Source organism: Medicago truncatula, chromosome 1 (assembly GCF_003473485.1).
Source record: "Medicago truncatula cultivar Jemalong A17 chromosome 1, MtrunA17r5.0-ANR, whole genome shotgun sequence".
Lineage (NCBI taxonomy): Eukaryota > Viridiplantae > Streptophyta > Magnoliopsida > Fabales > Fabaceae > Medicago > Medicago truncatula.
Genome location: NC_053042.1, coordinates 37165233 through 37180858, shown reverse-complemented (window position 1 = coordinate 37180858; position 15626 = coordinate 37165233). Strand labels below are relative to the sequence as shown.

Here is a 15626-nt window from a genome sequence, read left to right as displayed (position 1 = left end):
CATTTATGAAAATGTTTTGTCTTACGGAATAAGGGATTACATATATGATTACACGCTCGCAAGTGTGGCTAGTTAATTGATTATCTATCTAACCGTTTATTCCGTCAAGCATCTAATTTTCATAGTTTTCTCAATTTTACAAAGTGTGTTGTAGGTTGTAGTACAAAGTTAACGTTTTAAAAAGTAGTTAAATTTGAAAATTGATATCTATTCAACGATTCCTCAAACAATAATTGTTAGAATCAGAGATTGAATTTATATTTCTTTAGGTCTAGTTGGAAAGTAGGCTCTAGATCTTGGTTCAATTTTATTTCTTTAGGTCTTGTATCACCCTTTATGTCATGTCTTATGTTTTTATAAATGAAATTTATATTTACCGCAAAAATAAGTACTTAGTTACTCATTGTTTCATTAATACATAGGCAATAAGCAATAACATGTTAAAATAACTAAATGAGAATGGACTTTTTCAAAAAAAAAAAAAAAAAAAAACTAAATGAGAATGGAACAAAAGGGAATTGCAATTGCATGCAGATTTATGTGCATGCAAAGTATTTATTCAATTTTATGTAATTAAAATGCAGATGAAATGAAGCCATAATTTATTTACCACCCTTGCATCAAAGAGTAAACAAGGTGGTTACATGGCACTAGACTTTCATCTTCATTCATACACACATGCATAAATATAGAAAAATGTAGACAATTACAGAAATTCAAAAACTTCAAACTCCCAAATTAAGCATATAGCAAACTTATAGTAGTAACCTCTTCCTTCTCTCAGATTCATATCTTGCCATTCTGTGGAGCAGCAGCATCGTCACGGTGGCAACACTTGTAGTTAACAGAACTCACCTCCATCACACGTCCACAAGTAGGATTTGGACATGATATAGTAGCTATAACATTTCCATTGATATTGTTATCAACGTTGATAATTTCACATGGTTGCTTAACATATGTATCTTTAACCTTAGTGTCATAGTATTCTTTGAATGCAATGTCAAATCCTTCTTTTTGTAGCACTCTATCTTTCCATATATCAAAATCAGCCAAAGTTTGATACATAGGCTCACCATGCCCTAAAAGCTTAACATTGTAGCCTTTGGTGAGAATAACCCAACCTTGTGGATCTTGTTTGAGACAAAGCAAACTCTTCACAATATCTTGAATCTCACAGTCTATACCATCTTGGTGTTTCTTGAGTCTTTTGCTTTCTATTTCGATCCAAAAACGAGGAACAATCTTAGGGTCATCTTTTCCCAAGTGATAGTGTTCTATTATAGCATCTGCTCTTAAGATAGTTTCATGCCTTTTTGTTTTCTCCAATGCTAATGTGAAGTCTTGGATCCATTTTTTGTCACTGCCTCCATAGATGAATATGTATCTGTCTCCTTTCACCTAGTAACTCACATAGGAAACATATATATAAGAATCACTATAAGTTTTTCATATGAGTTTGTCATAGATCTTATAATAAACTTATATTTATGTGTATGTGTACAACAAAATGTTGTATTAAATTACCTGTATTCCAAGATTCACTCTCTTTGTAACATCCCAAAACCACTTCCATTTTTGAGTAAGATCATAGCCATCCTGTTTCCTAAAAGGGAGTGCATCTATCCCCCATTGAAAAATCAAATCCATTGCATCATCATTCATTTTTTCACCTAAAGGGCTCAACACTGGGACGATAGGCTTATCCGAATAATTCAAATGCTCTCTTATGAGTCTAATGCCAGGTAACTCAGAGAAGTAGTCCACTGCATAAAATCTGATCTTATTCTTCAACGAATCGAACTTGATCTTCTGATCATCGACATCCCAGATCGGGATCCACAAAATCTTGAAATCCTCTTTCTTGTAACCTTTTATCACTTGTGGATTGTCCTGCAATCTGTCATGGATAGAATTTAACAGCAGGATCTCATCGTCAACTTTGTTGAGGCTTGAAATGAACAACAACACATATTTGTCTTTGAAGACTTCTATATCCTGTTTGATACATGAAAACAAAAGGAAACATAATCATTATATCATAAAATAAAACAATAAACAAAAGTCGAGGCTTTAGTAAATTAGTACTAACCGTTTTGTTTTTGGTGGTGCCATCATATATTAGGAGATTATCTCCGTTGCGTTGGATCAGAAGCTTCAAGAAATCTATAATATCTTTAGGATTGGAAATTGCTTTCTTGCGCTTCAAGTATTCTTCAACAGAATCTGCAACATATATGAACATAGCATTTAACTCTATTCAAAAAAATGACTTTGCCTCCTAACATGTATTCAAAAAAATAACCACCAGGTGTGTCACCTATTTGCCATTTGCTTAGTTTCAGATGTTCCTTCAACTTAGAATCAACAAAATTAAGTTTTTCTTTAAAATCTGATAGTGTATAGTCCCTGAAACAAGAACAGAAAAAAGAATTGCTATAGAATTAATACAAATGTATGTTAAAGATTACATGTAAAACAATTTAATTTCTTCGTTCATCTATGACGAACTCATAAAAAAACTGACAGAAATGACTAAAGCGTCTAACATCTATAACTTTGTGATTAAGAAACTAAAATAGAACGAAAAATAAACTTAACGGACCTAGGTGTCTTACATTTATAACTTAAGGAACCAAAATGGAACGAAAAGAAGATATATAACTTACGATACACCAATGATATTGCCAGTAGCAGCAACAGTGGAAGCAATTATCCAATAAACAGCAACAGGAATATCTTGCAATGCATCAGACAAAGAAGGAACATCAAGAGTGTTATAACCAACACCAGACCGAGTGGCCCACTCATGAATATGCAGAAGCACATCCATTATCAACTCCACCAAATCTGTGGCAGGGACAGTGACCTTTCTGTTTTGAATTTGATTCAGTATTTTCAGAGAGTTAACAAGTTGATCTGATGAGGTTGAAGTCTCAGTAAGGTACAAAAGATTTCCATATTCCAAAGTGAAAGCAGCTAGAGCTATAAGTGCTTTTGCATCCCATGAATAGGTTTTCAGCTGTTGAAGTATCCACATTGTTGTTTGATGCACATAACGTTCGCCACGAGGCGTGGTTATCATCTGTTGATAATGTTACAACGGACAATTTAGTAATAGTCATACACAAAACGCGCACTACATACACAATGTCGTAAAACAAACTCTCCCATTTTTTAAACATTATAAAAGCATGATACATATCATATAATTTAATAAAATTATAGAAATAAAGTAGTGTGATTAATTATGATTATGTCATCAAATAATTAACCTGACAAGAAATCAGCTTCAGTGTGCGAAATTCTGGCTCGAATTCAGCTCTGCTTTCTGCTAGCCTTGTCTGTGATTCATTTGGTAAACCAATAAAAATGTTAGTGCTCCAAAATCTATTTATATGACCATGTCGGTGTCCATGTTGTATTCGGTGTCTATGTCTGTGTCCGTGCTTCGTAGGAAATCATTAATTATCAACAATGTGTTCAAATGAAAAAATAAATAAAAAATGAACATGAGAAGGTGAGTTTACCCTAAGTATAACATTGGACAGAATGTGGAAAAGGACATCTTTATCACACTTGTCATCATCATGGAGGTGGGTCAGATAAACTTTATCCAGGATTTGAGACTCATCAAGATCAAATGGGTTTGGCAGTTTAGTTCCATTGGACAATGACATATTGATAAATTCAACTTTAGGCTATTATCAAATATATATTTTTAACTTATAGTGAATAAGGATACTTTGTGTTGTAGTATTGGTGCTCCCACCACATATTTATAGCCTCTAAAGTCATAAGAGTTTACACTTGGCATAACTACTTTAGTATATAAGATTTGTGTTTTACTTGAATATAAAGAAAAAATATACTTGGTAGCTTCTAATGGGGCCTTGTTCAGGTGTGAAACATGCCACTCTGATATGATTTTCAGAAAATGCCCCTTATAGGCTTCATTAGTCACGTAAAATGCTTACGATATGAATGTCTTTTTGCTTGGGATTTCACAAAACTTTATAAAAGATAGTTTCATTCCACTGTTGTAATAGGAAAAAGTAAAATAAAATAACTGGAGAAAAATGTTATGTCTCCAAGGAAAGAACAAAAATATATTCCTTAATGGTACAGAATACTGATCAATAAAGATGCTTTATTCATGACGAAATCTTACAACAAATCTTAGTATAACTTTAAACATGTTAGAGTTGATTAAAAAATAAATAAAATCTTCGAACAAGTCTCATATCATCGAGAATGAGAAAGGAAGAGGGAGTTCAATGCTATATATATTGACGAAAACATGGTAGAGTGTAATATATTTGCTATGGGGAGGTCGTGGGGTCGTGGGATATTTGAGAAAAAATCAACGTATTGTATAAATTTTCACTTGTTCCGTAATGGATTTTACCCCGATTTAAAAAAAAAAAAGAAGCAGCTCACATTACATTCTTTTGTTATGATTGTGTTTCTCAAACGATAACATTAGATTCATGTAAATTTTAATCATGAAAAGAAATTGATCAATTTATACACTCAAAGATGGAGTCAAAAATTAAGTTTAGGTTGACCAAGTTAAAGAGTATAACTTGGTAAAGAAAAAATAAATTTTCAAATGCACTGACATATTAAGAAAATGTAAGAAATTATAAGATATATTAAAGTTAATATGTATCCAAAATTATAAGAAATTACATATATGTAAGAAACATGAGTATTTTAAGAACTCTTATAACATTTACTTTGGCATCTTTCTTTTCTGCATGTACGAATGGACATCCTTACTCAAGAACTATGTTTTCATCATACATGGAAAAGCAAAGAACCATTATTACTTATTAGTGGCTGCCATAATATTCTACGGATAGATGACTAAAATAAAAAAATAAAAAAAAAAAAAAAAAAAAAAAAAGGGTTCAAGTATTGCAGAGCTATCTTGATATTATGGTTTATGGATGGATTCTATGTTTATGGTGTGATTTTCTACTAAAAATGGGGGGTTCTTTTGTAATCATGTATTTTTCCTTTTACTATTTTGTATTGTTGTACTGTATATGGATCGAGTACTTTCAATACTCATATAAATTGTATGAGTATTTATTTGTAAAAGAGTACTACCGACAACATTCTATTTTCAACACTCATTTTTTAATGGCTAAAATATGATTTTGGTCCCTGCAAATATGCCTCGTTTTGATTTTAGTCCCTGTAAAATTTTTGTGTTGTTTTTGATCCCTGCAAAATATTTTGTTTTTGAAAATAGTCCCTCCAGGGACTATTTTCAGAAGTAAAATATTATGCAGGGACGTTTTTACAAATCAAAAGATTTTGCAGGGACTATTTTTCTAATAAATGGGTTCACTCATCATGTGCCACATGTGCAAATCATCACAAAAGTGGAGCCAGGGACCAAAATCAAAACGAGACATATTTGCAGGGATCAAAAACAAACAAAAAAATATTACAGGGACTAAAACCAAAATGAGGCATATTTGCAGGGACCAAAACCATATTTTAGCCTTTTTTAATTGGCTTAAATTATGGTGGATCTCACACTTTAGAAATGGGTTTCACTTAAAGTGGTGAGTCATACATTTGTTTTATGGCAAATTCTGTAGTACACCCAATAAATTTGGGTGTATCGGTACACCAATTTATTAAATTAATAATAAATTAGTTGTTTTTTTGAAGAAAAATAATTATTTTCTATCATTGACAACTATAATAATTAAATTTTATTTACCAAAAGCTTCGACGAAATAAAATTTAATTTTTACAAATTTTTACTACTCATAACAATGAATATTGATTATTTTTTATGATAAAATGTAAACTTTTTAATATGATCCTTATAAACAATGAAATGATATTTTTTCTTATGATATGACGTTTTCTAAAATATAAATATTGACAAATAACTTTTTATTTCATAAAAATGATCGTTAATTTATAAGTTTTGTGAAACAAAAGTACTGGTACACTAAAATTTCTGAATGTACCGTAGAAGTTCCCTTGTTTTATCCAATAAACGAATGAGTGTTTAAGAGAGTGTTGAAAAGAGAGTGTCTATAGCATTCCTCATTTCTAAAATGGAAAAATTACTTTGTTGTTTTTAAGTTTGAACTTTTTTTAGGATTGGTCCTAAATTTCAAAATGAGTTGAGTCGATCTCATATCAGCTCCACTCGAATCAAATAAAAATTGATTTAGCTTAAACTCGACTCGTTTCAGTTTTACAAACAATTTGGTTCATCTCGTTTGATTCAACTTTTTTGTTCGATTCACATAATTTAAAAATCTTTTTTTTCCAAAAAGCCAAAGACCTTAATTTTCAAACGAGTCAGCTCAATAATCAAATAGTCGAAACATATATAGCTCAAGTTAAACTCGTTTAGTTAACGACCTTAATTTTCAGCTCAAGTTCAACTTATTTGATTCATGAATCAATTTCGAATTAATTGTCGAGTCAAATTTTGAACTATGTTCGAGTTGGCTCAATTTATTGTCATCCCCAATTGCTCCTTTAAATTATTTTTTCACGAATTTATCATTTATGTTACTTAATGTTAGCCTTTTTAACAAGTTATCTTAAGAAAAGAGCAAGCGTGATATTTTAATATTGAGATAATTCACTAGCTCAACTATTTTGAGGTAAGTGTTAAAAGAGTTGACGGTCTTGTTCAAACATGGACGAAAGAAAAAAAAATACTAATCTAACTAACAAATAATTACTAACATTTATCGTTTAAAAAAATTGAGATAACTCTTTCTCCTTTTTCATTTAACTTCTTTAAATTTAGGCTTAAAACACTTTTGATCCTCTTATTTTACTAAAAACAATTAACTTTTTTGGCATACATTTTTATTTTATTTTACTAATTAACTTCTTTAAATATTCTCTCTACATGTATACCTTTCTTTGGCAACATTTTTTTTTTTAATAATAATACATAAAAAGATACTGAGTTCAAAGTTCAAACTCTAAAAACTAAGCAACTTACTAACATTTGCTTGTAAAAATAAAATAAAAAATATTAAAACAAGTGCATGTAAGCATAACTAATTTTATTCATTAATCAATACAAATTCAGCAACAAACAAGACGAATTAAAGCCATTATTTAGTTTCAACCCATTCAACAAGGGGAACAAACTGGCTATAGCACACAACATAAATTCGTCTAGACCAAAACACACATACATATTCATATAAAAATTAAACAAACTAAACTTGAATTTAAACTTCAAACTTATGATAATCATAAACCAAATCAAACTTTAGAAGATATATAGCTAGCTCCTTAATCAAATGCAGCAACTATCTGGATCATCACGATGGCAACACTTGTAATTAACAGAAGTCACCTCCATCACACGTCCACAAAAAGGATTTGGACAAGTTATAGTAGCAAGAACATCTGAAGAATTAACAGCACATGAAGCACTGGAAGAAATCTCTGAAAGCTTAGTATCATAATATTCCTTAAAAGCTTCATCAAAGCTTTCTTTCTCAACCACATTATTTTTCCACTTATCAAAATCAGCAACAGTTTGATACATAGGTTCACCATGACCAAAAACTGTAACATGACGCCCTCTACTTAGAAGAACCCATCCTAATGGGTCTTGTTTGAGACATAGCAACTTTTTTACAGCTGTTTGTATCTCACAGTCTACGCTGTCTTTGCATGTTTTGTTTTGTTGTTTTCTTCCATCTATACCCATCCAAAAGTATGGAATCTCTGTTGGGTTGTTTTTTCCTAGTTGGTGGTAATCAATGTTAACGTCCACATTTTGTATGGTTTGATGTTTTTTAATGCTTCCAATTGCTCTTGTGAAGTCTTGGATCCACTTTGGGTCATTGCCTCCATAGATGAATATGTATCTATCCCAGCTCATTTTCTGAATCATATGGTAACATCATATATATTCATAAGTTCGTGTAAAAACAACATTATATAATCTTCCTAATCTTCCTAAATACTCGCTCCTCCCTTATATGTAAATACCCATTTGATTTTACTTTTGTCCCTAAATATAAATTCATTTTCAAATTACTAGATGCATTTATTATTTTTTTCCTAAACATACCCCTAATTAATACCACTATCTTGTCTTGAAATATGAAAAGTCAGATTTAATACACATACAAACAAAGGACAATTTCGTAATATTAACACACAAAACAGACACATTAATTACACTGACAACTTTTTTTAAGAAATGTGAAAAAGGCAATGGATGGCTACATTAAGGGACGGAGGGAGTACATCTTAGATGGTAAAACTAACGTTGTAGGGATATTTGATATGATAGGACACAAATTTGAATCCACAATCTATATTTTTTAGTGTATTTGAGTTTCGTTCCTAAATTCTTTAAATAAATAAATGTACTTGCGGTGAGTACAATATTGATAACTAGGGTTTAGTATATGTTAAATCCTAGCTTAAAAATGACCACAATGTGTGTATTTATAACCCTTTTTGGGCTTTGTATTCCTATAACTTAGGCCTAAGTAACTTAAGCCCTAAGCCACATTTCTTATGTTGGACGCGCTCTCTAGATGCTTCTAGAAGCCCTCAAAGGCGGTGGCGAGCCATCGGGCCAGTAAGCCCTTATAAAAGGGTGCAAAGCTCTTAATATTATATTGACGATCAACAGTCCCCAAATACGAGTCTTGGGACAAAACAAAGTGATTTATGTTTAGATTGACGGTCCAATAAAGAAGCATCTATAAATTCTAAATTTAGATTAACAAAAGATTTATGGATGTTTCACTATTTTTCTAGTAAACGATTAAGATTTTTTTTTTTTTTTTTTTGGTATTGTTCAATTTTTTAGTAGTGAATAGTAGAAAAGAAAGTAGAAAGTTTAAAAATGTGTTTGTAGTTTGTACTCACCTCAATATTGACATCTACTTTCTTCATTAACTTCCAAAACCATTCCCATTTCTTGAAGATATCTTCAGCATCACTTATCCTAAAAGGAAAAGCATCGATTCCCCATTGGAAGATAATTTCCATTGCATCCTTATTTATTATATCACCTTGAGGGTTGATCACTGCCAAAATAGGCGGGTAACCAATATCATAATTCAGTTTTTTCTTTATTATCCCACGCCCTGGTAGCTCAGAGAAGTGTTCCAACACATACCTTAAATTAAAAACAAAAAAAATAATAATATTGTCAGTACCAAAATGCATGGAAATTATTTAAGCATATCTAAAGCTATGAAGCATAAACACTCCTTGGATTAGACGTGTTGCGGTGACACTAACATAACACCGACACATATATTTACATTAAATTATGTAAATTTTTCAAATTATTAACGATGTCGATGTGTCAACGTCTGTATCATATTTGATATCCATGTTTATATCCATACTTCATAGATCTAAAGTTATGTTTTCTATTTAATCTCAAACATATACCATTTCATGCTTTCTTTCAAATTTTTAAACTCTTTCTTTCGGTCTTCATCCCATTTATTCACAATGGGAATCCACAAAATCTTGAAATCCTCTTTCTTGAAACTTCCTTTTAACACTTCTTGTGGTTTGTCCTGCAATCTTTTATAGATTGAATTTAACAGCAAAATCTCATCTCGAAGGGTGTCTAATCCCGAAACGAACAGCAACACATGCTTCTTCTTGAAAACTTCAATACCCTGTGTTCCAGGAAAAAAAAAATTAAAAGTAAAAGATAACATAGTAAGCATTTAGTAATGTATGTATTCATGTGTTCTAGAAGGTGGTAGATTATTAATTCATATAAAAATTATTTTTATTTTATTTGAAAATCATTCAAATGGAAAACAAAAATCTAGACATTTATATATGAAGTAAATTTCTTTCAATATATATATGACACAATAATAGTTAAGACACTCAGGCCAGCACTAACCGTTTTAACTTGGTCGTTGCCTATAAATATTGGTGGTATTTGATCAGTTCCATTGCCTTTGATCAGAAGCCTCAAGAAAGCAACAACATCTTTAATATTATCAGAATCTTTCAAAAGATTTTCATTTTCATGTATCTTCCCTGCAAAAATTGGAAATAATATATTATTAATTAGCATTTAATATCAAACTTAGTTTAGTAAAAAATACATTAAACTTAGAAGGATTGAAGTAACAAGAAGCACCACAGAACACATGTAGTTATTTATATACCAATTTCCAGTTCACAACTTTTCAAATGACGCCTCAACTCCTTAACCACATCAGAGAGACTTTTTACATAATCTGATAATTTATGCTCCCTACAAGAAAAAAGAACCAGTTACACTTACATATATATGATATAGATAGTCTCTGTGAGCTTAACTCAGTTGGTAGGAACAATGCATAATATATGCAGAGGCCATATTCAAACTCCGAACACCCCACTTCTCCACATTTAAAATGTGTGTTCGAACGACCAGGCTACTTGACCAAAATTTAGTGACGATTTAGTTTAGTAGAATAGAACTTACGAGATACCGACGAGGTTACCAGTACAAGCAACAATGGTAGCAACTGTCCAATACACAACAAGAGGAATCCATTGCATAGCATCAGGCAAAGAATTAACATCGTCCAAGTCATAACCGAAAGCAGACCATGCTGCCCAAGTTTTAATGTCTTGTAACACTTGCAATAAGAATGTGACAAGTTCAGTTATATCGGCAGGAACCTTTCTGAATTGAACTTGGCTAAGTTGCTTCAATGAGTTTCCAAGTGTGTCTGATGATTGAATCCTATGAAGATGCATAATTGCACCATACTCCAAAGAGAATGCAGCTAGAGTTATCAATGCTTTTGCTTCCCAAGAGAAGCCTCTGAGGTGATGGAGAACCCACATTGTTGTCTGGTGTGCACATTCTGCTGTGCCACGCGTCGTTATCATCTGTCATATTTAGCAACAGTATATCATACTCTCTCTGTCGCACAATAATTGTCGCATTTTGACCATTTCATACAGATTAATAAAAGATGATAGACCAAAGAGACAAGATGGTGATTTTACTAAATTATCCTTATTAACCGGTAGAATTTTTTTTTTATTATCATAAATGCAAAGTATAAAATAACAACTTAAATGACATTGACAACTAACCTGACAAGAAATCCTCTTCAGGACAGAGAAGTCTGGTTTGAAAGAAATCTGAGTCTGAAAACAATTAAATTGCACAATAAAATATGTGTGTGTGTGTGACATTATATAAATAATATAAAGTAAGTTGCAAAACTTATTAAAATGTATAAGTGAAAGGTTAATTAATTACGTTAAGTCCAGAATTAGTTCCAGAAGTCTGAGTTGATGCAGAGATGATGTTGGAGACAAGGTTGAAAAGGGTATCCCTATCATATTTCATATTATCATTGACATGGGTGAGATAAACTTTGTTAAGGATTTCAATATCCTCAAGCTTAAAGGGATTAGGGAGCTGAGATTTCTGTTGTTGGGAGGTATCATTCTTTTGGGTCGTAGTGCCACTGATTGGTACATTATAGGACAATGCAGTGGACATGGTGATGATTTGTTTATAAATTAATAAGATTTGATATAAGTAATTAGGAAATTAATTATCTCACCTTGCTTAATTTCTGATAGGTGCTTCCTCTATTTATACTTGACATGTTTAACAGACAAATATTTCTAAAAGTAAAAGTAAAAAATAAAGATAAACAAGGTAGCTTCTTCATTAGTGGTCTATAAACGTGAAACATGATTTTATGATGTGGTTTTCATAATATACCCTCACATGACTATGTTTGTTGGTATGTGAAATTGGATTTATATTAGGGATTTCATTGTCATTTAACTGAAATTATTTCACAAACATATTCTTTTTGTTTTTGTGTTCAATACGACAAAGTACAAACTTATGTACACATTCTTTTTGTTTTTTGTTTTCAATACGACAAAGAACAAACTTCAGGAAGGTTTGTTAATTTGAGTATTCCATGGAACTTTTGCTTTTGAAGTATAGTAACATGCCAATTGGTAAAGAAAAAGAAAAATGAATAAATATGCTCTGTTTACTTTATTTTTATTGGATTACTTATGTTTTTTTGGTCCATATGACAATTGAGAAGTTTTAATTGTAGTCCCTTTAATTTATTTATTTTTAGATTGTGTCCCGATAATTTAATATTCTCAATCTCATTGTGTTTGTCCACAAGTCTTAGCTCAACTAATAAAATGTCGAAATTGTTTGTTCGGACGTCATGTCCAGGGTTCGAACTCAGACGCCTCCACTTATGTATGAAAGTTTATAATAACTTTCTCATTTCGACTATCTAAAAAACATCTCATTGTGTTTAGGGGGTGATTGAATTGATATTTTTAAAGACTTTTTTACATGAACCATGGTTGTTGAATGGGGATCGCATAGATGGAAATATTATGTGGGCAAATTTTGCAAATATGAGAATATAATATGAATGAGTGATTTGAAAGAAAAATTAAGTATGCGTGAAATCATTGCATGCCTAGAGAAGATCACACGGGATAATTTAACCATTATGATCAAAATTGGTGTGTTTGAGTTTCAGCAAGTAATTTTGTTCATTTGCATTGTTTGATTTGGCACCTTATGTTTTAGCACTGCTTGTGCTAGACATAATGCTTTTTTCATAGTAATATATTCCAGTTTATCTTGTTAAAAAAAACTATTAAAGAAAAAGAGACAAAAAAATAGATCATTAGTTAAAGTATTATTAGAGATTTCTATCCTATTTTTTATTTGGATAAAATTTAAGTATTTTTCATACGTTTCTTAACTTCATTTGTTTTTATTTTAAAGAGTTCAGTGACGAAACTCACACACAAGAAGTGTAGAGAAGTTAGAAATTGCGAGTTCGACCCTGAGTCCCAACTATATCAAACGTCTCTGCAACATTTTAATGTTTGATCACTTTTTTTTTTGAGCAAAATGTTTGATCACTTATACTTACAAATTAAATTAAATTTATATACACTTGTTATATAAAATTCTACACATATATTTAATAAGATCCTATAACCGTTTAGATTTTTAATGTGTATATCCTAGTCCCTGTTTGGTTTCCCGGTGAACTGCCCGAAATGCACGTTTCGTCTTATATGCCGCATGTTTTGCTTGTTTGGGTCGCTATTGGTGGAAGTGCTTTTGTCTTTGAAAGCGCGTTTCAAGCGAAGCTGGTATTTGTAGCTTTTCAATTTGGACAAAATCGATTCCCCTCTCCATAACATGGGTATTGGCTGTTTTGCCCTTCTAATTGTCATTATTGATTCTCATTTTCACAACATCAATTATTTCTGAATATAGGCATGTTTTCTTGATTGTGGGTGATAAACTTCAATTTGCTGGGAGAACACTGTAGTGTAATGTTAATTTCAATTTCTTCTGAAGGTGTTTAAACTTCATTCAGAAATAGTGGCAAGATTGATATATACGATGGAAAGAAAGAAAGATGAATAATTGAAAATCGGTGCTCGTGTTCAACTATAATTTATCTGGACTTTCTTTTTTCGATTCAGCTTTGAATTAAAGTTGGATAATTTGCTATTAAAATTGGTTGCAATTCAATTGTGTTATGCATAGATGAAACAGAGTTGTAATTGTATTTGGTGTGCATAAAGCAGCAAGAGATATGGAGGTGTGTGTGTGATTAACGTTACGGTGGCTGCATATGAGTTGGGCACGAGTACTGAAGTAGAGTGATTGTGGGCATCATAAAATAGAGACTCTTAAATACCAATTTGTTGTATGTTAAGCAAATGTATAAATAAATGTGAAAAACCATTTTAATAATTTGTCCATTCAAAAGCAATTTTGATTCAAACTATCTAGACAACATATTTTATATAAATTACTTTTGTTGTGAAATTATCCAAACATAAATCAATTTTTGCTCAAATCATTTTAGCTAAACTCAATTCTAAAAAATCAATTTTAGCCACCACATAATTAAACAGACGCTTGCAAAAATAAATAATTTAAGTGATAAATCTAAGGGAACGTTTTCCTTCGCACAAAAAAAAATATAAAATCCAAGGGAACGTTTGTGTAAAAATATTCATTTTGTGTGAAAATATTTATAGAACGTTAGCCTACTATGATTTATTCAACAAAATAAATAAAAATATTGTAATTTTCTTTTAAAGGAACCATATTGTAAGCTTGACGGCAACTTTTATTAGCATATAAAACAATCTTCTTCTTCTTCTTTTGTCAGAAGCTAAAAAGAATCCTAAACACACAACAACAAGAATATGAGAGAATATAAATCATATCAAGTAGTATCTGATGCAATTGGTCTCTAAACGTGACACACGCTGCGGTGATGTCGTGTTCATTACATCGAAAGAACTGGGATTTTATTGGAACTTCATCTAATTTAGAATGGTCTTTACGCTTGAATATGTTCATGGATGGACCCATGAATAGCAACCATTAATTTAGAACTTCTTAACATACTAACTTTTATACTAGAACTCTCTCATAAGTCCTAGTTTAATTGGTAAAAATGTCGAAATTGTTAGGTCGGACATCATGATCGGAGTTCAAATAAAAAGACAGTGACAGAATGCTACGTGAAAAATTTTGATACCTAATAAGTTTCCTTTTTTAAAATTAAACATTTTGAACTGTATGATTAATTGATGTGAGCGGTTGGGATTTGATGTCAAGAGATCATTGAGTCACTGACATTAATTACTAGATCTTATCCACACGAGATCTCACTACCAATCCTTCATAAACCTAAATCAAGACTCTAATGCCACTTACTTAGGAGTCAGGGGAGCGCTATGAGCAACAAGGGCTCTAGGGATATGGGATTGGTCAATCACATTTTCTGATACCACTTGTTGGAGAGCTCTGGTGAGTATATGAAGTAACGACTGACCAATGCTTATGGACCACAAAAGAGGAAGACGTCATATCTCCATCTAAAATCTTAAGTCATGAGATATATGAGTTATCTCTCTTATGTATCTAACATTAATCTCATTCATCTCTTAGAAAATATTAAACTCATTCATAGACAAGGTGAGACTAACTACCGACACAAGCTTATGGTAGAATAATGAAAAAGCAAGAGCAATGCAATATGACAATAGAAAAAAATATAAATTTGATACTAAAATATAAATCAATATCTAATTATCCTATAAGTAAAAATACTTTACTATAATATAGAAATTTATTAAAATAACTTACCATTTCACAATTGACAACCCCTTTTTGCATTACTATTACAACCCCCACCCAGCATGCGAGACATTAATCTTTCTTGTAATTTTCTCACTTATTTTGCATAATTTTTTAATATGTTTAGTCATTATTATACTCTTTCAATGTAAAATGTCGGTGTATATATTTTGCTCACTTTCTAAAAAAATCTGCAATGTATATCTATACCTTCATTTGCCCATTTCTATTTAGATGAACAAAAACCGTCCAATCAATACATAGAATAGAAGGCACACCAGAAAGAAGATTAAAAAGTATGTGTTCTTTACTTTTGTTAGGATATAATAGTGATTAGTGACACCTTAAACTATATTTATAGGCTTTCCATCTTTATCCTATTGCACTCTGTGTCCATTTGATACTAGAAGTATAATCAAACTCAATCCTTGAAATATTATGT

At 31.3% G+C, this 15626-nt stretch overlaps 2 protein-coding genes across 2 annotated transcripts; both read right to left on the bottom strand.

The window, feature by feature from the left end:
• Positions 1-518: 518 nt before the first annotated feature.
• Positions 519-3766, bottom strand: LOC11431210 (protein SIEVE ELEMENT OCCLUSION B). Its single transcript, XM_003590733.4, has 7 exons — positions 3531-3766; positions 3276-3344; positions 2670-3085; positions 2321-2409; positions 2093-2226; positions 1528-1998; positions 519-1401 (listed from the first exon to the last, which is right to left on the bottom strand). Exons 1-7 carry the CDS (start codon positions 3678-3680, stop codon positions 787-789), a joined length of 1944 nt encoding a protein of 647 aa, XP_003590781.1. The 5' UTR covers positions 3681-3766; the 3' UTR covers positions 519-786.
• Positions 3767-7046: 3280 nt separating this feature from the next.
• LOC11431209 (protein SIEVE ELEMENT OCCLUSION B) lies at positions 7047-11616 on the bottom strand. The gene is made up of 8 exons (XM_003590732.4): positions 11270-11616; positions 11101-11154; positions 10478-10890; positions 10176-10264; positions 9905-10044; positions 9433-9668; positions 8899-9151; positions 7047-7897 (listed from the first exon to the last, which is right to left on the bottom strand). Exons 1-8 carry the CDS (start codon positions 11513-11515, stop codon positions 7301-7303), a joined length of 2028 nt encoding a protein of 675 aa, XP_003590780.1. The 5' UTR covers positions 11516-11616; the 3' UTR covers positions 7047-7300.
• Between the last annotated feature and the right edge of the window lie 4010 nt (positions 11617-15626).

Excerpts from the sequence above, each read along its gene's own strand:
- LOC11431210 (XM_003590733.4), bottom strand. The coding sequence starts at position 3,680 with ATGTCATTGTCCAATGGAACTAAACTGCCAAACCCATTTGATCTTGAT. Across the intron at positions 3,345-3,530 it reads TGTCCAATGTTATACTTAGG|ACAAGGCTAGCAGAAAGCAG; the intron begins GTAAACTCACCT and ends AATGAATCACAG. Across the intron at positions 2,227-2,320 it reads ACTAAGCAAATGGCAAATAG|ATTCTGTTGAAGAATACTTG; the intron begins GTGACACACCTG and ends TATATGTTGCAG.
- LOC11431209 (XM_003590732.4), bottom strand. The coding sequence starts at position 11,515 with ATGTCCACTGCATTGTCCTATAATGTACCAATCAGTGGCACTACGACC. Across the intron at positions 11,155-11,269 it reads GAACTAATTCTGGACTTAAC|ACTCAGATTTCTTTCAAACC; the intron begins GTAATTAATTAA and ends AATTGTTTTCAG. Across the intron at positions 10,045-10,175 it reads AAGTTGTGAACTGGAAATTG|GGAAGATACATGAAAATGAA; the intron begins GTATATAAATAA and ends CAATTTTTGCAG.